Genomic DNA, 26,857 nt, shown 5'->3' on the forward strand with positions numbered 1-26,857 from the left:
TTAGTGAACCTTCAAGACAAAGCGTATCTGTTAACCAGGCTTTTTCTGAGAGGTTCTTGTAGGGAACCTTTCTTTTCTGGGTGCTGAGCATGTGGCTACTTTCTTTAATGTTTTTAATATTCATTTTTGTATTATTTGGTTTTAGAGCTCTTCTGATAGGCCATTTTTAAAAACCAAAAAAAATAAAAACATGTAGTAACTTTTCTGATAAACTTCTATAAAGGCAAGCAAAATCCTCCTTGCCATGTGAAAGCACTCACTACATGCTCGGATTAAGCAGGGTATATAATTCCACAGGCCTATAATAATGTCTGATTATAAAACAGACTTTCTGGCAAGGTGGTCATCTTATTGCCTGCTGGGCTACACAGAGGCTCTTTTGATAAGAAACACTATCACACTTAGTAGTCTGGCAATATCCAAGGGCGGCTCTAGCTTTTTTGCTGCCACAAGCACGGCAGGCAGGCGGCCTTTGGTGCCGTGCCTGCGGGAGGTCCCTGGTCCCGCGGCTTCGGTGTACCCGCCACCGAATTGTCGCCAAATCTGCGAGACCGGCAGACCTCCTGCAGGCATGGCGCCGAAGGCTGCCTGACTGCCGCCCTCACAGGGATTGGCAGGGCGCCCCCCGCGGCTTTCCGCCCCAGGTACACGCTCGGTGCGTTGGTGCCTGGAGCCGCTGCTGGCAATACCTGACAGTCCCCTGGTAGAAAGGAGGTTGAAGTACATGGGAATAGAATGATTTTTACTTAAAACAAAATAAACTTTTTTTAAAATAATGTTTGGTTAGAAGTAGGGTGAGAATCAACAATAGAATATTAGTGAGCTTTTTCAGATACAACTAACCTGACCGTGTGAAAAGATATATGATCTGTATTTATAAATATTCAGTAATAGATCAAATTATCTGCTTTAACTTCATTAAATTATGTGGAGTTACACCAGGGAAGAACTTGTTAAAGTAACATGTCAATCAAAATACTGTGTGTGTGTTTTATTTATGTATAAGAATTGCTATGGTATATATCATTGAAGTATCTGTGTTTTTATGTAGTGTGTTCACACACAGTATATGTGAATAGATTCGGGAATCCTAAAGGATTTTTTTGTTATTTTTTTTTTTAAGAAGAGGAAAAGCTTTACTGTAGAAATAGAAGAATATTTTTGAGGGGGAACATTTATGAGCAATTGAAGTTGCATCCTACTTTCTAGGCAGTAAATAGGCTTTTCAGCTTGTGCTGATTATAGGCTCTTCGGAAGAAATATATCTTGCCGCAATACAAGAACAATGACGACAATTAAGGTTAAAGAACTATTCATTATTCACGCTCTGAATGCTCATAACCCAGCTGGAAGTGTTCATACATAAGTACAAAGTACATGTTGGTGGCACAGGCTGTAAGTTTCTTCTAATCATTGAGCTGAGAAATGTCTGGACCCATTCATTGAATTGGGCAATTTTCTTAGTCTGTTCTTAGTCATTTTAGCAAGCACGTGGGAAGCTGAGAACAGCTTCAGTGCACTTATGTGTTTAACAGCATTGACTACTCTCAGCTGTTAAATGACCAAATGTCATTTTAGTTAGCTCTCTTCATCAAAGCTTGCTCCAGAAAGTCACTGTGTATTTGCTGTTGTTACTTTATTCAAGCCAATGAGTGCTGACATGTTTTGTTTGGACACTATTGGTCTAAAAGCTATTACCATAATCAGACAAACAGTAGCAGCAGGAATACCACTTTCCACTATAGTATTATCTGTAGCGAGAGATGAGTAACAAATAGACAGATGGACTGTAACTGAAGTAGCACCAGAAGGTACTGCTATCATTAGCAATTACTGCAGCAGCAGTAGCTTAGCAACCTAAGGAATATACAGATCAGCAACAGTGCTCCTATATGAGTGGGAGAAGAAAACTAAGAGGGGACTAGGTGTAATGTTTAGGCGGAATGAAAATGGTGAAAGGGGAGTGAGAAGAGAGGAACAGATGCAGACACTGAGATCAGGGTGCAGCAGGTGCAATATTCTGTGCAACATGCTGAGGCTAGTATAACAAACAGATCTGTTTGGTGCAGCTTAAGCACTTGAAAGGTAAAATGGAATATTACACACCTTTTATTCTGCAGTATATCATGCAAATAATAGGGGGATGTTAGAATTCCTGGATTTTAAGTAGTCTCCTGCAATATTATCATCAAGCCAAAGTACAAAGCACTGTCTGCTGACAGAGCTATTTTCCTGATAAAATGAATGCAGCAGATTCATTCATTTATTGTTCAAGTTACAGAGATCCAAATTCTGTTCTTTCATTCCATAGAAAGAGTTCTGAATTTAGGATTATACCCAGATTTCTACTGATTAAAGGAAGAACAAAGTTAGGCCTACATATAATATTTTTAAAATTTGAACCCTGATTTTTTTACTTTTAGACAGTTAACCATGTGCAGGCTTAAATCAGAAATTGATATCTTACTCCCAGAAAAAAAAAAGATAAAACAATCAAAACGTTGCCAGAAAATTAGAATTAATCCAGTTGCATCCCAAAGTAAACCCTTCAGGAGCCATGCCAAGGTTTGTTCTATCATGACAGAAAATAATTGAAAGAGAGGGTTTGTGGGAGGGGGAGCAAAATGTTGACAAGATCCTGCTACCAACAGAAAACAAAAAACACAGTAATTGCAACTGGGAATGGGGAGAGCTTGGTAGTTTTAAGGGGGTAGAAAAACAGGATGGGATTTCAACTTTCTACCTATTTAAAAATATAAGCAAAGGCTCCCCAGCTGTCAAGTTATTTTCAAATGGTAGGAAATTTAGTGTTAGTCTGTTTGTAAAATTCACATTGACTTTATTTTTTAAGGAAGCAGTTTATTTTATCACATTATTTCAGTTCTACTTGCATGTGCAATTTGGCATATTCCAGATGGGAGCAAACACAATAAAAAAACACTAACCAAGAACATGAACCACATCTATCATTTCATATTGCCTAGTTTGTCTCATTGTAATCAAATTCCAAACACTATGTTGTATTTAATTTAAATGCATCAGATGTGACAGCTTTGAAATAATGAAAACAACTTTGTAGAGTTATGTTTATTGTACTGTAACAGTGCGTTGTGAAATTAATTATTTACACTGAAGCAGGTAAATTATACCATTAATTAAATTGATTTTTTTCTCACTTGTGTTCAGTAGGCTTCCGGTAAAGGCTGGCCTTTTATTCTTTTGGCAAATATTGATTTTATAAAATTTAAATAAAAGTCCACGGTCCAAAGAAGAAGACATGCAGTGGCAAAATTCTTTATGTTAAAATGTTGCATTGCTTCCTACAATTGAGCAAGTACATATGGGCCAGAGTTTTTCTTTTTCAACCCTAGTTTATCATCAAAGCTCATCCCGTACTGTTTAATATTTATAAATATAACACTTAAACTTACATTTAATTTCTATGTTATATTTATCATAGAGTGATATATCAGTGTCTGGACCAGAGCAAGAAGGTGATTCTATACATATGTGGATTTGGTTTCCTATGTAATCCTTAATTAAAGGGGCTTAATGTAACTATTGTGCTGTTTTATACTTCAAGTTGCTGTTTTAAAAAGACTAAATCTTTCTAAAGAAATAAAACTTGAAGAAGAAATAAGAAATAACTTGTTATTTTATTTTAAATGCCAGCATAGGGCAAAGGAAAAATCTTTCCCAGTTTACCAAGTTATTCAAGCACCCAGGAGTTAGCCCCTGTGGAGTGTGAAGCATGTTAAAACAAAGCCCCACAAAAAAGTTCCTACTTCTACAATTCTCTTTGCTAAAATCACTGGGAGTGATTAGTTGTCTGGGCAGTCTTTGATAACTGCAGAAGGGCTATATTGACTCAGGGATCACTGGTAAAGGCTTCTGACATAGGTATTTCCAGAAATTTACCTTATCTGGAAAATCCTGTGTTAGCAGGTATTGTTAGATACCATATGCTGGGCTCACTATCTCATAATTCTTTCCTTTTGTAAATAAATTTATATTTGTTTTTACTGTAAATAGGTTACAGTGTTGTGTTGTTATATTGCAGCTAAAACTCAGTTGAATCAAACAAGCTGAAATGTGCATACTATTCCCTTGGAAGTAGCGAACCCGGTAATTAGTGTGATTGTCCAGCAACAGGAGCTGGACCCTACAAGGAGATGTTTTCAGAGTGGCTCAGAATCTGAGGTGCACCTGTTGTTAACTTGCAAGGCAAAGTAGGGACTGACAGAGCCCGAAGGCCCATGCTTGAGTGGGTGTAGGGCTGGCAGTGACACAGAGCTGACATCCAGTTACCACAAGAAAGACTCCCTCATGCTGGATCTGTAGGAGGTGGGGCGGGGAGGGATAACAAGGTGACTCTCATTCCTGGGCATCTCAAGAAAGTGTCCCTGTCCCAAAGACCTTGGGTGAAATCCTGTCCCCTTGGAGTCAATGGGAATTTTGCCATTGAGTTCACCAGGGTTAGGATTTCACCCCTTTTTCTGAGGTAGCAATATTAAGGTATGTCTATACTACACGGCGTAGGTACAATTTCCAGCTTAAGGAGATATACCTAGCATCGACTGAGCTAGCACATTAAAAATAGAGCGTAGCTGGAGAGGTGAAGCGATGGGAGAGACTAGCTGTACTGAGTACATACTCACCCAAGATGCTAGGTATATACTTGGGGAGGCTAGTCCCTCTTGCTGTTTGTTCTGCTGCAACTGCACTCTATTTTTAGCATGCTAGCTTGATTCCAGTTAGCACAGGTAAGTCTCCAGTTGGATATTACAGTTCCATCTTGAAGTGTAGATATACCCTAATTGGAATGATGGAAGAGTGGAAAGACTACAGAGAAAGTGGGAACATAGCATTAGTAGACTATTTGATATGTGAGGTTTCTCCTTCATTGCTATTTTATTTGATTTTAGCCTGGTAATTTTGGGTACTTGGTGGATGATTCTGAGCCAATAAATGGCCTGTTGGCCTTTCACATGTCACTTTATTCTGACCGTTTGATATCTACTGTAACTGCAGAATTGACTGAATTGCACAAATAATAGATTAATTGATAAGAAAGTTGGCTTACATTGGCTATACTTTATTTATATATCCATTTTAAAAAATATTCCTGGATTAGTTAGAAAGTTGTAGATGTGGAGGAAATTGAACTGGTTATTGATGACGAATGTATTATTATGCATGTATGTTTTTTGGTATATAGGGGTAAATATGACTTTCAAAAATACCTTAACATACTAGATTTCCATCTTTTTCCCCCCTCAGCTGTGTCGTGTGGTATTCCAGAATCTCCAGGAAATGGTTCAGTTGTAGGTAATGAGTTCACTTTGGGCAGTAGAGTGATATATGAATGTAATGAGGGCTTCAAGCTAGAATCTAGTCAACAAGCAACAGCAGTGTGTCAAGAAGATGGATTATGGAGTAACAAAGGGAGGCCACCTGTCTGTAAACGTAAGTGTGCATATATTTTTTCAAACATATTTCTTTTGTATATGCTGAGAAAAGTTTTCAGTGGTGAAATTTAGATCCAAAGTACAAGGATCCCACATTTTGGATATTGAGGAGTACATTTTTATTCAGTATGTGATGAGTTAGAATGATACACAAATGCTATTAATGTTAAGAGTAGTGCAAAGCAGCCTTAAAGCTATTTTAATGAGGTATGCAGATATTTCTTCAGCATAAGGGAATCTCCACGTGCTGTCAAGCTATTATACTCCGCTCTTCACCCTTCTCCTTGCCCTATCCCCAGCTGCAAAATGATCTTTTAGGGACCACTGTAGCTAGGCACAGTTTAGTGCAGCCCTGAGGCTGCTTGAACCTGTGCTGCTGACCAAACTGCCTTCAAGCAAACACCAGGATCACAGGAATAGAAAGGTGGCATGAAGCTACCTTTATCTACCTCAAGCTGTGACAAAATCAGAGCTTTTGTACAGCTGAGGATCTAGCCCATAATTTGATAATATGAATTAGTATACTACCTTTGTAAGTATGCACAAACTCATATAAACAACATTTATATGTTTTACGATGATGTTCATACATCAAACATAAAATCAAGGTATCTTTTAAAGACATAGGACTTAAAGCCTACAAATAATGAATATACCTTATCTGTGTGTTCCACTAGTTGTTAATGATCTCTTCTCCACCTTCTCTATTTTCTGTTACAATTGCCTGTTGCAACTTGTTTTAATCGAAGTTCTACATTATTCAAGTCAAAGACTGTCTCTTAAAATGTTTCTACAGTGCCCAATACAATGGTACCCTACTTCTGATTGGGATCTCTTGGTGCTACCTTGACAGATAGCAGTAAATTAAAATCTACGCAATTAATTAAGTTTGAGCTTTAGATGTCCTTTTCATGTGCAAAAATACTGGAAAAAATATTAGCACATAGACTTGAATTTTTTAAAAATATTGCCCATCTTAGGTACTATACTTAATGTTACAAAATACTCAGTTGACAGTGAATTTAGATTCTAGAATCTGGGAATAGTATGTACCTGTTTTCTAGATTCTGAACATGAGAAACACTTTTTTTTTCAATTCTCCATAAATGTTGCTTATTTTTAATTGTAGGGTAAAGAAAATAGCAATGACTGTGAATTTAGAAATTAGTATGTTTTACTGTAAAAAGTTTAGATTCATTGACAGCAGTGTGTCACCCAGTCTGTGCTATTGTACAAGTGTGGGTTTCTTTAACTACTCTCTGAGTTTTAATCACTTTTAAATTGTATTTTAAGTTATTTAATAATTGTTTTGCTTAAGTAAGCTCTATGGAGGTAGAAAGTGACAAAAAAAGCATTTTTTTCATTATTCTCTTTTTTCAAGCTATTGAGTTGAAAAAGGCTTCCGTTGACTATATGCATTAAATATACAAATTCACTCAGATGTCCACAACTTGACAACATATCTGTGAAAGTGCCTGAGGCTGAACTATTACAGCATACCTGATGTACCTTAAATGCTAATGACAGAAATGCGACTGAGTAGCCTCTCTCATGAAATTGCCTGCAAATGTGTCAATTATAGTAGTGTCTTATGTAATGTGGATAATAGGCAACAAACCAGTTCATTTCACATGAGCCACCAAATAGCATCAAAGAAATAAACTAGCTATGATTGCTACCGACCTAGGTCAGATATGAACCAAAGACATAGAGGTGAAAAACTGTATTTAATATATTCCATTAGTTTGAGTCAACCAGTTTCCAAGAAGTATTACAGATGGGAAATTTATTGTAGCAGCATATACTGTGTTGAAAGCTGTGCATGAAGAGAGTAAAGTACATCAGAAAATGTTTGTCAAAACTTTAGAAAGGGTTAAAATGAATAAATTATATATTTTAGTGTGTTTGGGGAATACAGTTTGAAGGTGAGCTTTTTTATTTTCAGATGCCTGATCAACAGCAGCCTTCTGTGTTCTTTAGTTCTAATAAAATTGATTTTTCCCAGATGCTGCCTTCCAAGATAACTTCTGCACCTCTTCCTCTTAGAGCTGCTTTGATTTTACATTGTATGAAATTCTCGACTGAGAATAAACTACTCATAACATTTTGATTATTGAGTTATGCTGAACCTGAGGGATTCAAGCATAGACATTTTACAAAATACTGTTTTAAAGAAATCATTTTGTGTGACTTGGGTCATAATAAGTGAACATTTATCCAATGAGATTGCATGTAGAATAGGAGTGGATTTATGTGTCACCCGGTTCTGAGGGTGCTTAATACAAGGGAGCATATAATGCCCATGTTCCTCAGTTTCTATTGGCTTTCTATGCACTATCAATTTGAGGTTCTAATTTTGCAGTGGTTTCCAACCTTCTCAGCCTAAGAGATGAACATGTTATTTCAAAAAGGTCAAGGGGCCACTGTCAATTCTGTGGGACAAATTATCTGTTCTGTTACACTTGTTTGTGCTGCTCAGAGAGCAGAAAGAGAATGGAACCTAGCCAACAAGTCTCATGCTTGAGATTCCCCTATTGCGGTGCAGACTCAAGAAGGTCTAGAGCTAAAATAGAGTTCTTATGTCTCCCTGCTCTCTATACCTGGTGCAGGTGGCATGGATGAGGAATGACTGGAGTGTGCAGTGATCCAACTACCCTACTGGATGGCCTTTAGGGACCATACATCAGCTAGCACAAGTTAGAACAGCCCATAGACTGAGGCAAGATATCAAGGAACTATAACTGTTAGTTCTCAGCTTCTCTTTCTCCTACTCTGACTACCCTTTGTAGCTGTTTGTGTGAGAGGTGCAATCCATTGCTAAACACTCTCCAAGGCTGAGACAGAACCAATCAAGACCTTGTCCATCTTTCCCTGGAGCTGTCACAGCCTGTAGTGAACCAGGGAATGGAGTAGTAGGCAGAGTTACTTGCTCCTCCATCCTCTGCAGTGCATTAGGCAGCCAGTGGGGGTCTGCTAAACAGCTACAGCAGGAAAAAGACAGCAGCTGCTCAGAGCACTCTGACCTCCTTTGATTTGTTCCTAGGGCTGCAGGGGAAGCACTAGGAGGCAGCTGGGGAACAATACTCCCTACCTCTTCCCGATAAAAATGCAGCTGATTCAAACAGTTCAGTTTAAAAATCACAAGATGTGGCTTAGGGATGAACTTTCAATTCATAATCAAATACAATTCGTTTTTTAAAATGGTCATGCTCAATGTAGAACTTAGAAAGAAACAAATGTCCCTAGGACACAGGTGAAGCACTACTGAGATATGATTTATAGGGTTCTCAATGGACTAGGCCCATGGTGCTATCGCAAAGGCTACCTTTCCTTCCTCCCACAAAAGCAGGCAACATTTACTTTATACAAAACGAAGAATCAAAGGAACAGAAGGCAGAGCAGCCTCAAGACTGTGAAATCTTTCCTGAGGAGGTCAGGAAGTGTCTCTAGTGTTGTCCTCTGCTGGTCATACTGTAAGACATTTTTTTTCAACATAGCATTTTTCAAAGACATAAGGCTCTTTTTAACTTCCACAATAAATGTGAAATGTGCTTTACAAATACTTATGACTAGAGAGATTTTTAAAATAAAATCTCTGATCCATCTGAATTGATTGTGACATCTTCTTTGGTCTCTGTCTCTTTGCTGTGAAGGAAGATCCAAGAAAGGAGAGCATGTCATAAATCATCAGGTGGATGAAAGATATTTCTTTTTCTGTTTCCACCTTTTAAAATTGTTTTGATATTTCATGTCCTGTTGAAGATCCTGGACTTGGGTCAGAGAAGTCGGTGTTACAGACTGGCAGAGATTTCCTGCTAATCTATCCCATTCACAGGTGGTATTCTTGCTGAGAGCTGATTGCATGCATCTCATTAACACCATCCTAGAGTCCAGGCTGTGAACAATTATCCAGGAAGAACATCAGGAACCGCAATACTTGGTGTGAAGTTTTGGGCTGCAATGTGTATTATATTGATCAGGGGGTATGTTCTCAGCCCTAAACAAAGTGTGTGGATTTTAAGGAGAATCAGAAAACCACCTACTCATTGTGGTGTTGAGAGCAGTGCAATGTTTTATAAGTGAGGTATAAAGGAGGAAAGTGACTATTAGACTAAGTGACTTTTCTCATACACAGTAGGAGAACTGATAGATTTAATCATTCTAAAGCAGTTTTCAGATAATCTAGATAGGAGGGAGGGTGGAGATTTGGATGCACCAACATTACCTATATATGCTGGGCAGAGGCTGGGTAGCAGATAGAATAAACGTGAAGGCTCAGCATTGGAGAGACAACCAGGGCAACCTAGATCTGAGAAGCAGTCAGTTCGTGGACAAAGGAATTATTGGTAGAAATTGAAGAAACTTAAATATTCCAAAGGGGGAACCAAAAAGAATGCCCATGCAGAATCTAGTGAGAACTCTTCAGCTCCTCCTTTTGTGTATTTTACTTGTAGAATATTCAAACAAACAAACAAAAAAATCCCACCTCTTTCCAATGACGGAGTGTGACAATGGGGAAATATGTGATCTGGCTAAACTCAGAGAAGCTGAGGGTCCCAGAGACTGTACCATGTTTATGTGGGTGAAAGGGAAAATAACCTTCCTGGTGGACTCAGATTGCATCCAAAAGTTGGTGCTACAGAGATTAGTAAAATCAACTCTTCTTTGAGCCTGAGAATCCTTCCAGTTCTCTGTGTCTCTGGATATACCTGCCCACCATAATCCCTCTAACTCAGAGTTCCACTTATTATCTTGGCCAGTTTTAATAGGGTGAGATTTTTTTCTGGGCTATAGGTATCTATCATGAGATTTGCTCCCAGCTAGAGCTGGGCAAAATTATAACAGTTTGGGAACTCTATGTACAACATATAAATTCTGGTTGATATATTGTTATGAAATTGATGTATCATAGAATGTCTCTGTGGATATGGAATCCACTATTTGCTGACAGGGCTGTAGCATATACCTACTGGATCAGGGATAATGGTCAGTCATTAGATGCCCACCTATTCAGATGGGATAATGGTCAGTCATTAGATGCCCACCTTAAATGCCCACCTATTCAGATGGAAACACTTTGAGACAAAAGGCTGGCTCCTACCAGGCTGGTTTACCAAGGAAAAGAGGTTAGCTGGCAACGAAGCCACCTGATGGGGTCCCCTGTTGAACCTTATCAGGAGATCATGTGACAAAGGTGGCTGGAGGCTATAAATGAGTCTCTTGGCAACTATTATAGAGAAGGAAAAAGGCAGAAGAGTTCAGAGTTTCTTTGTTCTGGATGAGAAACCATGTGCAGGAGGACAGGGACGTGAAAGGATCTTAGAGTCCACTATGAATTCTGGCTTATGCCTGAAGAACTCTTTAGACTGGTGAGAAAACTGAGGCTGGGAAATGTATATTCATTTTTAAAATTATTTTGTCTAGATCTGTGTGTCTTTTATTTTAAGTAAAGAAGAATGGTGTTTTAGAATCCTGTGCAAAGTCAGTCTGTCTGTCTACTTTCACTGTCGCGTTCGCGTTCATCAAAACATCATATTTCCATTAAGGTGTGGTCAAAACTATGAAAAAGTTTGGGAAGTTTTAGGTATATGTTGAAAACTATAAATGCTGTAGCACAGTTAATAACATTAAGGCTAAATAACAGTAAACTGAATGTTTTACTTTATTTTTACAACACCCAAAATATCCTACATGTTTTACAGAAAGAATAAAAAGACCTGACAGACACTATTCAGAAAAGAGTATGAACTAATTTACTGACTTCAGTGCTATTTGTTAAAGAGAAGCATAAATATTGCATATTAAATAGCATATCTTTCTTCCAAATGACAGTAAACAAAGTTCAGAGGACATATTCAGCATGAAAAATCAAACTGATAGAAAGAAGAGCACCAGCTGTTGTGCGGGGTGTTTTGGTCTCTCTCTCTCATTCTTTTTTCCTTTTTTTTCCACTTGGGAACTGAAAATACTGAGTTAATTACCATACCTGGGGATGGTTTTTATTTGTGGTAAGAAAAGTTTAAACTTGTATCTTAAAATTATAAAAGTTCACCAGATAATATCAGCTTCTACCATACAAATAAGTTTAATGTGGAGATATTAATAATACAATGGTCATACTTGGAGTTTTTTTCATTTGGAAAATTTCAGCCAATTTGAGAGAAATTCTCTGTACTTAATAAAACCAGTTCTTCTTCGAGTGATTGCTTATGTGTATTCCACAATAGGTGTGCGTGCTCGCCATGTGCACTGCTGTCGGAAGTTTTTCTCCTAGGAGAGCGACCCTAGTGACCCCTGGAGTGGCACCTCCATGATGCGGTATAATGGGCGCTGCATGCTCCTCCCACTCTGTTCCTTCTTGCCGGCAGTTCAAGCCTCAGACCAAGAGGAAGAGAGACATAAGGCTCCGGGCCATCCTGATGGAGTCAGCATTGACCCTGACTCTGGGGTGCCACTCCGAGATGGCACCGGGTACCAAGGTGCCGGTGCACAGTGACCCCCCCGGCGCCATCTACCAGTCGGTGCTGATCTCCATCCATGGGGCATGTCAAGAAGGCTAAGAAGAGGCCTTCTCTGCTGCGGCACCGGAGCAAGACTGGGGAAGAGGCTAGACCCATGTTGGGCAGTCTTCGGTCCCCATCAACCTCTAGGCCTCCAACTCAGGATGAGCGGAGGAGCCTGGCCCATTCGGAGCAGGCTTTCCCAGATGTCCAGATGCCCTCCATGCCAGAGGCCCTGCAAGCAGCCCAGGACGTTATGTCCATGCCAGTACCAGGAGCACCGCCAATGTTGGCCCCGCGGTCCAGAGTCAAGCCACCGCTGGGATCTCCGCAGTCGCCCCTGACTCGGTACCGGTCACGGTTGAGGGATTGTTCCTGATGCCATTCGCCACTCAGCGTCCATCCCGTGCGTAGTCCACGCAGGTCACTGTTGACCCCCACCAGGTTGTCTGGCTGGGTTCCGTCTGACAGAGACTCCAGGCACCGCTCCGCCTTGAGGAGCTGACATTGATGGGACTGAGGCAGATGCCACTGAAGGTCCTCGTCTCAGAGGGGCTATCATAGCCAATCACGACACGAACATCAACACCGTTCCTATTCGTCGTCTCACTCCAGGACCCCACCACAGAACCATTCCTGCAGCCCCAGGCGTCAATCGCTGGCACATCGCTGGCGCGGATCTGCCCGCCAGAGCTGATTGCAGAGCAGCTGCTGCCCGCGGTACCGTTCCTCCATGTCGGGATCACAGTCTCATGGTCGGCACTGCTCCCAGCACCACCACTCCTCCCGGTCTAGGAACAGCAGCAGGTCGTACGTCAGTCCGGCCTCCCTTCGTAGTCGTCCATTGATGGGTCAGGCCAGCCAGGCCAAACAGCCTGCTCCACTGGTGCCACTTTCCTGTGAGTGTCTCCATGTAAACGAACCCTAAGACTGAAAAAAGCAAAAACAAAAACACCACAAATTTGGGAAACTTTTTATTCTTTATAATAGCTTTTGTCAACTCGATTTTAAATTGTCTGCCACCATGGAAATACAAATCCTGATTCTTGCTCTGACAAGCTACAAAGAAAAATATTGAATGAAATCTCACTCCTTCTCAGCACATGCACAATGTGCCTCAGGTGACGTGACCAGGTTTCATCACCAGATTGGGTCGGCTTTTTGGATCATTAGGATCATTAGCTTCCCCAGCCCAGTTCAGTTAGTGACGGGGAGCGCGATATGTACACTGATCTATGCCCCCCAAATCTCACTCAGTTACATTGAATGAGACAATCTCTCCCTCCTGCTATATTGAAATATTAGCAAATATGGCATTTGCATTATGTTTTATTTATAACTGATTAGTAAAAATGATTGCTAATGACTAAAGGAAAACTTTGATTAGTACTTTTTTTTTGTAGTATCTCAAAACACCTCACAATCTTTAATATATTTAGCCTCACAACTCCTCTGTGAGGTAAGGAAGTAATACAATCCTCAGTTTGACAGATGGAGAGTTGAAGCATAGAGGGACCACGTAACTTATCTTAAATCACACCAAAGAGGAAGTCTTTCATGCAACATAGAATTGAACCCAGATCTTCTGAATTGTAGGCTGTCACCATAACCACTGGGCTAGTCATCTTCTCCTGTTGGGGCCTGCTATCTCTGTGGACTATTAAATAATAATTCAGCATATAAAATGTATAAACTCTGACTCCTTTCTGCCAACTCAGATTATTTTTCCATTGATATAGGCTCCCCAGGTTTTCTCTTAAGGCAGTCTCTCAGTAAATGTTCAAATACCTTTGAAAATGTTAGTTTTTATTATTTGCTGAAGCCTCAGTTACTGAGACTGCAAAGAGCGGAAATGATAATTATGTAGGCTTGACAGTTTAATTTATTTTTCAGCACAAAAGAAAAAAGTGCTGATATGAACATTTATATTGATGTAAGACATATTGTGATGACATTTTAGGAGTCCTTAATACATATGTCTGGGTTTATTGATTGATTGATTTTATTGTTTTGTTTTATTTTACTGTAAACCAGCCCCAAGGCTTCCAATAACAGGCAATTCAAATTTTGAACACGGATATCAATTAGATTAAGAGTTGGTGTACAATAATACTGATGTGCAGATTTCTGCCAAGGAAATAGTTTTACAATCTGACCGAAAATTTGTGTAGCGACCACTAAAGTCGTAAGATAGCATATCCTGAAGAATGGACATTTCTATAGCTAGGTGTTATAAAAACATTGTATTCTTCATATGTACAGTAGATCTTCTACAATGTATCTAGATTTCATATTCATATAGATTGTCTTCCTTAATACACAAATATACACCCCTTAAACTCAATAGGAGTTGACAATATATAAACCCTAAAAGGTTTTGCTCATCATTTCACAGGATTGAGCCCTTTATGCTTTGTTATAGGCTCTGGAAATAATTATATCAAGAGTTAAAAGTTACACCAAGAGTTCAATTTCCTCTGCTTAACAAATTACAGGTGAATTAAATATAATACTATCTGGTTAAATCATTAACTTCAGCAAAGAATAGCATCCACAAATATCTAAATTGTGTTGACTTCTGACTCATTGATCACAAATAAAAGTTATGCTATACTGAAGTTAGATAATTTAATAATCTTTTGGCTGCATCAGTCCCTGAATTGTGTAGTCCTTATTCATGAAAAAATATTCAAGGGTTATTGCTGGATGGGAACCAGTTTCTGTTTTGTGTTAAATTCCATAGGTTTTTTTTTTTTTTGGGGGGGGGGGCCGACGGGGGGACGACGGGTTCCATTCCAAAACAGAACAACTCACGCATTTTCAAAATTTCCCATGAAACAAAAATTCTGATTTTGTTTTGGGTTGATTGAATTGGAATGAAACATTTAAATTTTATCTCCCCAAAATGTTTTGATAATATAAAATAAAACATTTTTAAATGAAAAGTTGTTTTGGGGGAAAAAGGGCAAAACATTCTGTTTAAAACATGTTTAATTGGAACACTCTGACATGATCAAAATATTTCATGATGTGGTTTTTTTCTTCAAATTGAAAATTTCTTGAAATTCGGACATAACGTATTCAGCAAATCAGTATTTCCCCATGGGAGCACATTCTGTTGGAAAATTTGTGACCAGCTCTATCCAGGTCCCAGTATTTTTAATTGTGTATAATATAATTTGTCCCTCTGAATGAGATCTCATGGGATTGGGCCCTAAGTTTCTGAGATCTGTATGTTAAAGCAAAGATGAATATCACAAAACTGATGAAAGAACAAACGTGATCTTAAAGCTTTATCCTTTGATCCTAAAGCACACTCTTCTGCCAGTGCAGAGTCCTATTAAAGTGTGTGCAACTGTGCTGGTAGAAAAGTGTGTAGGTTGCAGGGATCAGACAGATTATTTTGCAAGTTAGGGGTCTAAACTGGGGATCAGACAGATTATTTTGCAAGTTTGGGGTCTAAACTGTGATCATTTCAGGCCATAAAGAATTACACAGATGGTAATGAATGTATAGCACAAACAAGTACATTATTGAATACAAATGTACCTGGGAAATAGGTCAAATTATGTACTGTTACTGTTATGCTCCCTTTCCTGCCCCTCAGTTCTCAGTTTAACTCTTTACTGAAGTCCTTTAGGAACTTTCCAGAAAAGCATTTTGCAGAGTGAAACCAGGAAGCACTGCATTTAAACCTTGAGTTTAAATCTTATTAACAGCAGAGCTGAGTGAATAATTGATTTTTTTGGTTTGAGAGCTCAAACCAAAAAATCTGACAAAAATTATTTCAGTTGAAACTGAAACCGAATGTTTTTGGTTTGCTCACCAAAATGGAAAACCCGAAAAAAATTCATTTCAGAAACATCACCACATGGTGTTTGTGAAATTAACTATACTCCCTGGGATTGACAGCAGGCCCACAGGTCTGGAGTTCTGCTGTCACCAGCCCTAGGGATTCCACATATTGGGGCTGTCCTAGTGCCACAGATCCTGGGAGCTCATCCCAGGATCTCTATGGCAGTAAGACTGGAAGAGCAAGGCTCAAATCATGATTCTCGGAGCTTCCAGGCTCCCTGAGAGATTGCCATCAGTTAGATATAGGGCTCCTAGGACATCCAGGATCCCTGCCATGGAGCTGAGCGTCCAGAAATCTCGAGGTCCTTGGCCACAGCTGTATAAAATATACTTCATTTCCCCCTACACTATATATCACTAATGGATAAAGATTGGAAGAATGTTTTTAAGCAAATGTTGCAGATTTTGATCCCCAATCTTGGCACCAGCCATATCCCCCTTTGCTTCTTTCTTCTGTTTTCCAGCAGAATCTAAACTTATCAGCTACCCTGTGTATAACATCTCCCACCTTGACCCTGTGCAGAAGACATACTGAGACACGTAGAATGATGATTTCAAAAATGGCTTTAAACAGCCACTATCTACCATCTCTAATGGGTGTTTTTTCTTTTGGAGCTTGTAGCTGTCTCCCCAGTCCTGTGGGTGGTTGGTTTTTTGTTTTTTGTTTTTGTTTTTTTTTTGTAAACAGTATTGATGCCAACCTTTCTGCATATCAGAATGGCTGTCTACACTTTACAGCCCTCCCTCAGTAGCAATCAAGCCTCATATTATGAACTGTATTGAGGGCACCAAAGCATACTTGGAACTTAAGTGTTATTTCACTTTTGTTATAAACACTCTGGGGGATGTCTGTCATAGCCCTCTTTAAGACTGGAATGAAATAGAAGGTGTGAAATGTCCCATGACATGTCAAGAATAGAAAATTGGATGATGCTGCATGATAACAGCAAGCTACAGAAATTGTAAACTGGCATCAGATCTGGCATGAATCAGTGAGAAATGTAATTATGCATTATCTTCTGGAATATAGGGGAGATTGCTGTGAGGAATACATGGTTTCAGCTTTAGTGAGTCAAAAAAGAACTATTCATAAGAATATAAGAAAGGCCGTACCGGGTCAGACCAAAGTCCATCTAGCCCCGTATCCTGTCTGCCGACAGTCACCAATGCCAGGTGTCCCAGAGGGAATGAACAGAACAGGTAATCATAAAGTGATCCATCCCCTGTTGCCCATTCCCAGCTTCTGGCAAACAGAGGCTAGGGACACCATCCCTGCCCATCTTGGCTAATAGCCACTGATGGATCTATCCTCCATGAACGTATCTAGTTCTTTTTTTAACCCTGTTATAATCTTGGCCTTCACAACATCCTCTGGCAAGGAATTCCATAGGTTGACTGTGTCTTGTGTGAAAAAATACTCCCTTCTGTTTGTGTTAAACCTGCTGCCTATTAATTTCATTTGGTGGCCCCTAGTTCTTGTGTTATGACTTTTTTGACTGCCACTGCACATTGAGTGGATATTTTCAGAGAACTATCCACAATGACTCCAGGATCTCTTTCTTGAGTAGTAACTGCTAATTTAGACCCCATCATTTTATATGTATAGTTGGGATTATGTTTTCCAATGTTCATTACTTTGCATTTATCAAAATTGAATTTCATCTGCCATTTTGTTGCCCAGTCACCCAGTTTTGAGAGATCCTTTTGTAGCTCTTCTCAGTCAGCCTGGGACTTAACTATCTTGAATAGTTTTGTATCATCTTCAAATTTTGCCCCCTCATTGTTTACCCCTTTCCCCCAGATAATTTATGAATATGTTAAATAGGACTGGGCCCAATACAGACCCCTGGGGGACACCACTATTTACCTCTCTCCATTCTGAAAACTGACTATTTATTCCTACCATTTATTCAAAGTACACACTATTGTATTATTGTAATGACTGGGAATAAGTATTCCATTTCCCCCCTAAAAAACTAAAGAATGAGAGGACTCATTTGCATTCAAATATAAATTTATTTTCTTTAATCTTTTAGGAAAGTGGAATATATATCTTCAGCATTTCACCAGGGCATCATATTTCTCATATGAGATATGTGATGGGGATGAATTTCTCCAATTACATTTTTTACAATCCAAACTTCAAATGGTTTTCCCATTAATACTTTGTCACTTGCAAAAAGAACAGGAGTACTTGCGGCACCTTAGAGACTAACAAATTTATTAGAGCATAAGCTTTCGTGGACTACAGCCCACTTCTTCGGATGCATCCGAAGAAGTGGGCTGTAGTCCACGAAAGCTTATGCTCTAATAAATTTGTTAGTCTCTAAGGTGCCGCAAGTACTCCTGTTCTTTTTGCAAGTGACAAAGTATTAATGGGAAAACCATTTGAAGTTTGGATTGTAAAAAATGTAATTGGAGAAATTCATCCCCATCACATATCTCATATGAGAAATATGATGCCCTGGTGAAATGCTGAAGATATATATTCCACTTTCCTAAAAGATTAAAGAAAATAAATTTATATTTGAATGCAAATGAGTCCTCTCATTCTTTAGTTTTTTAGGGGGGAAATGGAATACTTATTCCCAGTCATTACAATAATACAATAGTGTGTACTTTGAATAAATGGTAGGAATAAATAGTCAGTTTTCAGAATGGAGAGAGGTAAATAGTGGTGTCCNCGGATACAGACTAACACGGCTGCTACTCTGAAACTTGTCACTTGCAGATATTATTTAATTATATTTCAGGAAAAGGGGCACATGTCTGGTCCAGCTAAGCTCTGGTTGGCACAGAACCCATGTTCTGCTTTAGTTCCCAACATAATTTAGAGCAGACTACTTCAGGCTGCTACCAAATCCCCTCATAACCCAGAATGCTCTGAGGGCTTCCCTAAATTTTGTAAGCTAGAACAGTCTCCATTGACTAAGGGTCTCCAGCTCACAGTACATTCTGGCAGTGATTCCTTCCAGCTATGGCCTGCCCAGGAGTATTCTCTACACTTGTTAGGGGATGTGTAATGGCATACAGCCGGTTGTACCCACCCAAAGGCAATCCTCATCTGTCCTTTTAAAGAGGCAGTTCTCCATCATCTTTGTATTGTTAAAGCAACATAAAGGGGCATGAAAAAGGAAAGGATCTGGTTCAAGAAGTTTTTAAGATGAGGTTCTTAACTCCCTAGAAAACTGCAGAGTGTAATTTTAAAATCTTATGAAAATGATAAATAGCACAGTTATCATAGTTTAGAACTTTGCTGGCTGCTTACTGCACAAAATTGCAAATATTCATTCCACTGAAATGAATAGAAATGTCGTCTTTTTCTTCCATGGGAGCAGGATGCCCTAAGGCTGCTTTAACAAGGTGCAAAGAGAACAGCTATGCACGGAGTAGCATCAGGATCAGAGGAGTGCAAAGACAGCTTTAAACTTTGTGCACCATCCCCAACTTGCACTTTACTTTTGGACCCACACTCAAGGATCTGACCAAAAATATTGTGTCATGAAATGACATTGTGACACAAAATAATCAACATCACATTTTATGATATTTCACTGTGATGTTTCTCTTGAGAAGATGTCAATAAACTAAAACTGCTGAGTTGTTGAAACTTCTGGGTCACAACTCAGACATCATGGTACAATGTCAGGATGTCACAGTACACTTATTCGCAAGCTCTCTGGAACTACAGTAGATTGAAAAGTGTCTTACTAACTCTTCAGGGTTAAGTACCATTGCTTTATACAATATATCATCAGAAAGCTATGGCCTTTAATATTTATCTAATACATATTATATTATAAAGAGTATATGTGATTGTTGATTTTATATCTATTTATCTAGATAAATATAAATACAATCAAGTGTATTACTCCATTCAAATAAAATGTTAAACTCAGTCCCTATTTGCTTTTCCTTTCATGGTTGCTTCCCATGACGATGGATATGGAAATATAACCTAGTTTGTAATATCCCAGAATTTTAAAGGTTACTTGAAAAAAAAATAGACCTTGTAGATAAATAATGTTATTGTTCTTTTTCATGGTTTCTTTGTTCTTGTTCTTTAATATTTAAGAACAACTCTCCAAGTCTGCATGCTCATTTCCTCATTTCAAACATTTTAAGCAGCAGTTTGGGCCAAACTGATAACTTTACACAAATCTACATACTACAGATTTCTTTTTGAAGCCTGCTTGATAGTTCTAGAATTCTAAGCTAATATGATGGTTTAAACAGTAGTGGCTACTGCTCTCATGTGATACATGTGTAGCAATTTATTCTGGAAGAAACATCATTTCTATTTTTCATTATCTTTCTGAACAATAATTTAATTGAATGAATTTCTGCCCTGAGGCACAAATAAGATCTAAAATAAAGCATCTATTGTGTTATAAATGACAAAAAAACTGTTAATGTAGTTAGACGATGCATCGTCATTGTATTGGCATTTTGTTAATCAAGGACAATGCATGGTAAGCTGCACTTTCCATTTCTTTTAATCAGAGGAAACTAATTACAGGGATAGCAGCCAAGTATCTCATACCATTACACTTGCACATAATAATAATAATATAATATCTAGCTCTTATAACTACTGATTTTTCTCATTATACACTCAGTGCATTTATCAAAATTATTTCTTGAAAAAGTAATGAAAATGCATACAGTCATATAGGTTACTGCTTAGAGCACCCACTATGTGTAAGGGAACACTGGCATAGAATTTGGAATACTCTTGTCACTTATGTCAAGGCAAGCAATGGCTGACAGCCATCAAAAGAACTCAACTGAAAAGGAAAAATCAGTCTGCCATGAAGATCTCAAAGGGCCAGATTGTGATTGTTGCACAGGATGAGAGGCAGGAATAAGAAATTATCAAGGGCTATTCATAGTTACAAACCCTTTGCAGAAGGGTGTTCAGGAGTTGTGCTTTCTCAAAGCAGGTGGGAAGGAGGGGAACTCTGCTTCCCCTCTGCAGCAGTGTCAGAAGAGATTATATTCTCCAAACTCCCACCACTCCAGACATGAGTCAATACCTTAACGATCCAAAATGAGGTGCATTGGGGAGTGCATTTTGATGGATGTGACTTTTGAGCCTTTGTTCCTTATAGACTTTAGATTCCCAATGGTCAAATGTGGCTTCTTTGAAAAATAAAAAATATTTAGGGGTCTTTACAGCTGCCAATAGGAACCCTGTTCCAACTAATGGAAATGATTAAGGTACATCTGGGATTGAAGGCATCAGGAATGCATCTGGAACTTGTGCTGAAAATCCATGTCACACAATATGTGTAAATAGTTTAATTAAGCCATGGCAAAGTTAAATAACTTAAAAGTGGATTTGTTATAAGGCCTTAAAGATGGCAAAATTGCTTTATAGGGGAAATATGCAAATTAAGCTCTTTAGACAAACTAGTTTATACTATTTCTAGTGCTTCCTAAAGAGGAGATTAAATCAGTAACTTTATTAAAATACAGGTTTGTAAATATCTTATTTTAAAAACCTAACTGAAGACCACAAAGCTGAAAACAAATCAAGTCCCCAGTCCTTCCAAACTTGTGAGCGTGCCTAATTTATTCATTGTGAGTCGTCCCATTAACTTCAGTGGAACTACTAACAGTATATAAAATTAAGCACATATATAAATCTTGGAAGGATTGGGGGCCTAATACAGCTAAAGCAGCATGATTAATGTCCTTTTTAATGATTCCAGAAATATGTTGGTTTTGCAGCCAGGGCTGGCCCTGGCTTTTTGGCCGCCCCAGGCCAAAAAGCCTCCTGCCGCCCCCCGCCCCTGGCAGGGAGTGTGGCAGGGGAGGGCGCCGAGCCCGGCCGCGGCCCTCTGTCCCTGGTCGGTCGGAGCACCGCGGGGAGGGTGGCGAGCCCGGGTGGGGTCCCGCTCTCCCCGACCGGCCGGAGAGCCGGGAGGAGGGCGGCCAGCCCGGCCGGGGCCCCGCTCTCCCTTTGTGAGCGCCACCCCCCACCAGGTGCCGCCCCAAGCACATGCTTGGAGGGCTGGTGCCTGGAGCCAGCCCTGTTTGCAGCTCAATTTGGTACACTACTACTTTTTTTGTCAGTATCACCTTATGTGCAGGGGTGAGTATTTAGAGACAAACATATTTTATAATGCTATGGTAGCTCCATTTCTCAGTGCTTTTTTATGGTGGTTATAGTTCAAAATGATTTCCCTGCATTTGTGTGTATACATGGATATTAGTATATGTAGATGAAATCATTTTGCTGAAATGACACCTAATCTTACTTTTAGATATGTAATTACATTTACTGAACTAGACTTAGTAACAAGCAGTGCTTACTCACACATTACTTCATAAAAACAAATCAACGTTGAAAGAAGACAGCTGCTTCTTTACATCTGGATGAAGTTGAAATAATCTCTGATGCAAATAGTTTCATCTGTGTAAATGACAAATGTCTGTAGTCTCTGTACTTCACAAAGGGAAGACTGAGAAGTCTAATTCATTATGGCACTACCCAGAAAACCTGGGTGAGTTAAATAAAGCAACTGTTAGTTTATTTTTTATCTCTTGAATGAAGTGGAAACTAATGAATCAGAATCATTCACTGTAAAATTAAAAACTACAATACCTCAAGCAGCATTTTAGAGTCAGTTGCACTTACATATAGCCATGAATTAGAGAGAGTGTATCTTGTACTCTGGCAATAACATATTTGGTTTCATGTGGCAAAATGTAAAAGTGATGTAGAAAAGTATGTTTGCTGTTAGAATGGAGGTGAGTTTTGTATATCTGAACTGTCAACAAAGTGTCCTACTAAAATCTGTCAGATTAAGAGAAATTATTTTGGGAGCACATTTCCATAAGGTTGAAATAGGTGAACCTCTTATCTCTAAAATGGTTTAAAATATCCCCTGTGGTTGAGCTTGAATCTCTTTACTGGTGATGATTAAGTTAAATAAGAGGCTCCCTTTCATCTTTGAAAGAACCGTATTTCTCTCTAAAACCTTTACTTGAAAGAGGCAGTGATGAAAATTAGGCTTATGGTAGATCTAGAAAGTTACTGAATAATTATTTAAAATAATGTATATCATATGATAGACCTACATGATTTTATATTGAAGAGTTAAACCTTTTGGTCATTTAATAATTTATTTATCATTTACTAATAAGCAAATAACCACTTTTTCTCAGCATCTGATTTTTGTATCTGGAAACACCTTGAGCTGCTGTGAGACAAACAAAAAAAAATTACTAGCAGCTAAAATGGTGTTAGCAAATAGGAAGTGATCACCTAAACTGAGCAACTGCTTCCAAAAATGTGAAATACTGTAATGGGGGCAGGGAACCATAACTTATCTCAAAATATGGATGCTTCAACTTTACTGTACAACTTGGTAACCACATTTGGATTAAACTGAAAAAGATCTGGGATATCTACATGTCATCACTGTTTGGAAGTATAGCCTCATATTTGCCTATCACATACCCTTTGGGTAATTTTCCCAGCTCAGAAACTATTGCATCTTTCCCACATAGGCCTCCAGCAGTGTCAGTTCTGTATTTTGTAATGATTGAGTCTATACCATGGGTGCATGAAGTACTGGAAAAGACATACTTATAATCACGAATTACTAAAATATTCTAAATAGTTAAAAATAAGTACAAACTAGAGGAAATTTAAATTTTAAAAATGCATTATTTTTGAATCACAGTCCAGGAATTTCACTAACCCTCTTCTCTTTCTCTCATTGTTTCTATGCACCAAACACTTCAGGGCTAAATTCCCATTTGCACTAAGATTACTTTACATCACCCTGGCAATGGAAAGTAGCCTAAAAGTGGGAGTAAATGTAATTTATAAGCACTTTATAGCTCATTAACACTGTCAGGGTGGAGTAAAGCAGTCTTTGTTTAAATAAGAATCAGACACTTTTATGTTTAGTTACCTTTTTTATTTTTTTAGCACAATTTTTGGTTTCTTACATATACTGTATTTGTTTCAGATCCTTATGGCCTTTATATGAACTAGTAATAGTAATGCAGTGGCCTCAGTGGATTTTGTAGATGATCAGATATGATGATTGCTAAAACAGGACCTTTGGCATGTATCTTAATTTCTATGACCAGATTCAAAAGCAAGATTTTTGTATTTTGCATTGTTTTCTTAGCTGTATTTCTTTCTTTCTTTCTTTCTTTTTTTTTTTTTTTTTTTTTTTTTTTTTTTGTGGGACAGGGGGTCAGGAGGATAAATGTTTCTTTTCAAAAATGTTGGTGGCTATTGCCTCTTCCTATAGTCACAGTGTGACAAGGGCACTCACTAGTAAGTTTGAATCCTATTTTTCTATAGTAATGTAATTTTAAAATTCAGAATATAGGATATTGAATTTATGAGAGTTTCTTCTCTTTTCTTTAAGATCTGTACATATTCCCATATATTTTAATAAAATTAAATCAGATTAAAAAGTAATCAACTTTTATATTTAGGACACATTTATTTTTTGAATGATGTTCATACCAACCAAATAAATATTCTGTGAACTTTATCTTTGAACTTTAATAAATAAAGTCAACAGCAGGCTTGAGAAATTATCTCCAACTACACTATAAAATGCATGGTTCCTATGACAGTTCACACAAAATTCAGTTATAACTTGCATGTGTATCATGAAAAACGTAACACTGATATTCTCCATTACTTACAGTAAGTACACTATCTTCCCAAACTTGGAATGCGAGAAGCTGCAGTACTGACATCACTGTGGTGTGTCAAATGTTGATTTTTTTTTTTAATGGCAACTGCTCCAATTTGTAATGTCATAATTGCTACGGTGTACTTACAGTACATCAATTTCCAGGTAATTAGGATTGAATATTTAACTCTCTTCACTACAGTCTGTTTATAGAATGCACCTGAAATAATCCAGTTAGAACCCAGTAAATGTCATGTGCAGTGAAATGAAACATTTTTTTAAAATGTTACATTTATCAGACATTGTTGATACAACTGACTGTCTTTTGCATTAGCTAACAAAAGGCTATATCCTGAGACGATTCCCCATTGACTATTAAGTACTTCATCATTGTCTGCGATTCCTTATATACCCACTGTAGTCTATAGTTTGATTTTTCCGTTAACCATGATTTGAGGACTTCAATGGCTCAGACACAGGTTTGATACAGCAGTGGGTGGGTGAGATTCTGTAGACTGCATTGTGCAGGAGGTCAGACTAGATGATCATAATGGTCCCTTCTGACCTTAAAGTCTATGATTCTATGATTCATTAAATTTAAATAGATCATCTTTATCTTAGAAAATGTAACTGTATATAACTATATAATTGTTCTATTGTATCTAAATCGCCATGTACTACAAACTACTAAAATCTCTTCGTATTGTGCAATGTCTGTTGATCTTTGCTGGAACTTGTATTTTTAAAATGTTCACAGCATGCTTCATTTCACATGGAAAGCCTCCTGTCAATAAGACCATGAGTCATTTTTTGTGAAGTAATGTGAGGGAAAACTGCTAATATACAAATTTCCATTCTTCACAGCTGCAACTTGCCTCAGCATTGAGACTCTGCTCTCGGAGCATGTCATCTGGAGACTGATATCTGGGTCATTGAATGAGTATGGAGGTCAAGTAATGCTGAGCTGCAGTCCTGGCTATTATTTAGGGGGTCAAAGACTCATACAGTGCAGATCTAATGGAACATGGAGTGGAGGTGATGAAAGGCATAGCTGTAAGGGTAAGGAACTTTCTTGTTTACCAAATATCATGCTTTTTGATAGTATATTTGTATTTGTAGTGTTTTTTATTTACTCCATTTCTGTAATAACTGTAGATGAGACTATTTTGTTTTCCTGACATTCCTGCTGATAAACTGAAAGCAAATAAATAAGATTGACTACCACTGGTTGAAATCAACTGATGCAAACTGAGAATTTCTTGAATAACACATTTGTTTACACTGTTAAGTATTTTAGAAATGAGATGTAATTTGTTTGTAAATCAACACTCTCAAAGCAAGGTGCAACATATATATATATTTACAAAAGTCAAAGATATATTGTCATAGTAGCTATATAGTTGATCCTTTAAGTGGATGATGACCCATGTCTGACTCATGGGTTCATTCGGGAGTTAGGATCTGGGGAAACATTGCATATACTGTTTACAGAATAGTTGAGGATATTGTTGTTACTTAAGTAATTTCTGAAAGGGAATATGTTTACATTGTTTTGCTTTATGCTGTTGAATAAAGTCTGAGGATTGGGTCCATTTCATACATTCATTACAACACATTTTTATATAATACCTTTCATACAAAAATACCACAAAAAGCTTTACTGCTAATGATAATCTACACAAGCAAATACAGATATAATATGTAGGTTAAACTAATAAGATAGAGAAGACCTGTACATAAAGGCCAGGCATGGATGAAGAAGAATACAAAAGCGAAGTCACAGAGAGTGACTGAGTATGGGGAAGCTGGGAGAAGCAGGATGTGATATTCAATTACCATGAGGGTTAGGAGTCAGAAACCTGGTGGAAGCAAGGAGGCTGTTTAAAAAGATGGGGAAGCATATAGCAAGGGTTTCCTGTGCAGTGTGAAGAAACATAGAGGGAGGAGAAAAGAATCTGTTAGTCAACTATCTCGGGGAATGGACAATAATTCTGTAGTACATGACATTTATACCAAGTAATTCTGTAGCAATTTAAATGTTCAGGTTTTTGTACAATGCTAATTAACTTACTGTCACAGCGACTCTGCAAGGTATGTATGTATTAATATCCCTTTTACATATGGGGAAACTCTCCCACATTCAAGATCTGCTTTGTGTGGTGGGTGGGGGGAGGGGGGGAAAAGTAGGGAAGAGTGTGTATGTGTCCAGGATCTAATTACGGTTCCCTGTTTCTGTGGATTGTGCTGGTCCTGACTCCAAAACCTACATAATTTAGAACATCCTATGGGTCTCTCTGGGACCCATATACCAGTCAAGGTTTGACGGAAGAGAGCTCTGATACATCATTAGCTTTACACCATC

At 38.3% G+C, this 26,857-nt stretch overlaps 1 protein-coding gene across 1 annotated transcript in view; it reads left to right on the forward strand.

Annotated features, from left to right (window-relative positions):
* The window catches only part of LOC117875514 (CUB and sushi domain-containing protein 1-like), a 1,845,931-nt gene that overhangs the window by 1,692,938 nt on the left and 126,136 nt on the right, over positions 1-26,857 (forward strand). The window contains exons 48-49 of the mRNA XM_034766897.1: positions 5,281-5,466; positions 25,360-25,554. Coding sequence (XP_034622788.1) covers positions 5,281-5,466; positions 25,360-25,554 — 381 coding nt within the window. The remainder of the gene's footprint in view (positions 1-5,280; positions 5,467-25,359; positions 25,555-26,857) is intronic.

This window comes from Trachemys scripta, chromosome 3 (genome assembly GCF_013100865.1).
Source record: "Trachemys scripta elegans isolate TJP31775 chromosome 3, CAS_Tse_1.0, whole genome shotgun sequence".
NCBI lineage: Eukaryota > Metazoa > Chordata > Testudines > Emydidae > Trachemys > Trachemys scripta.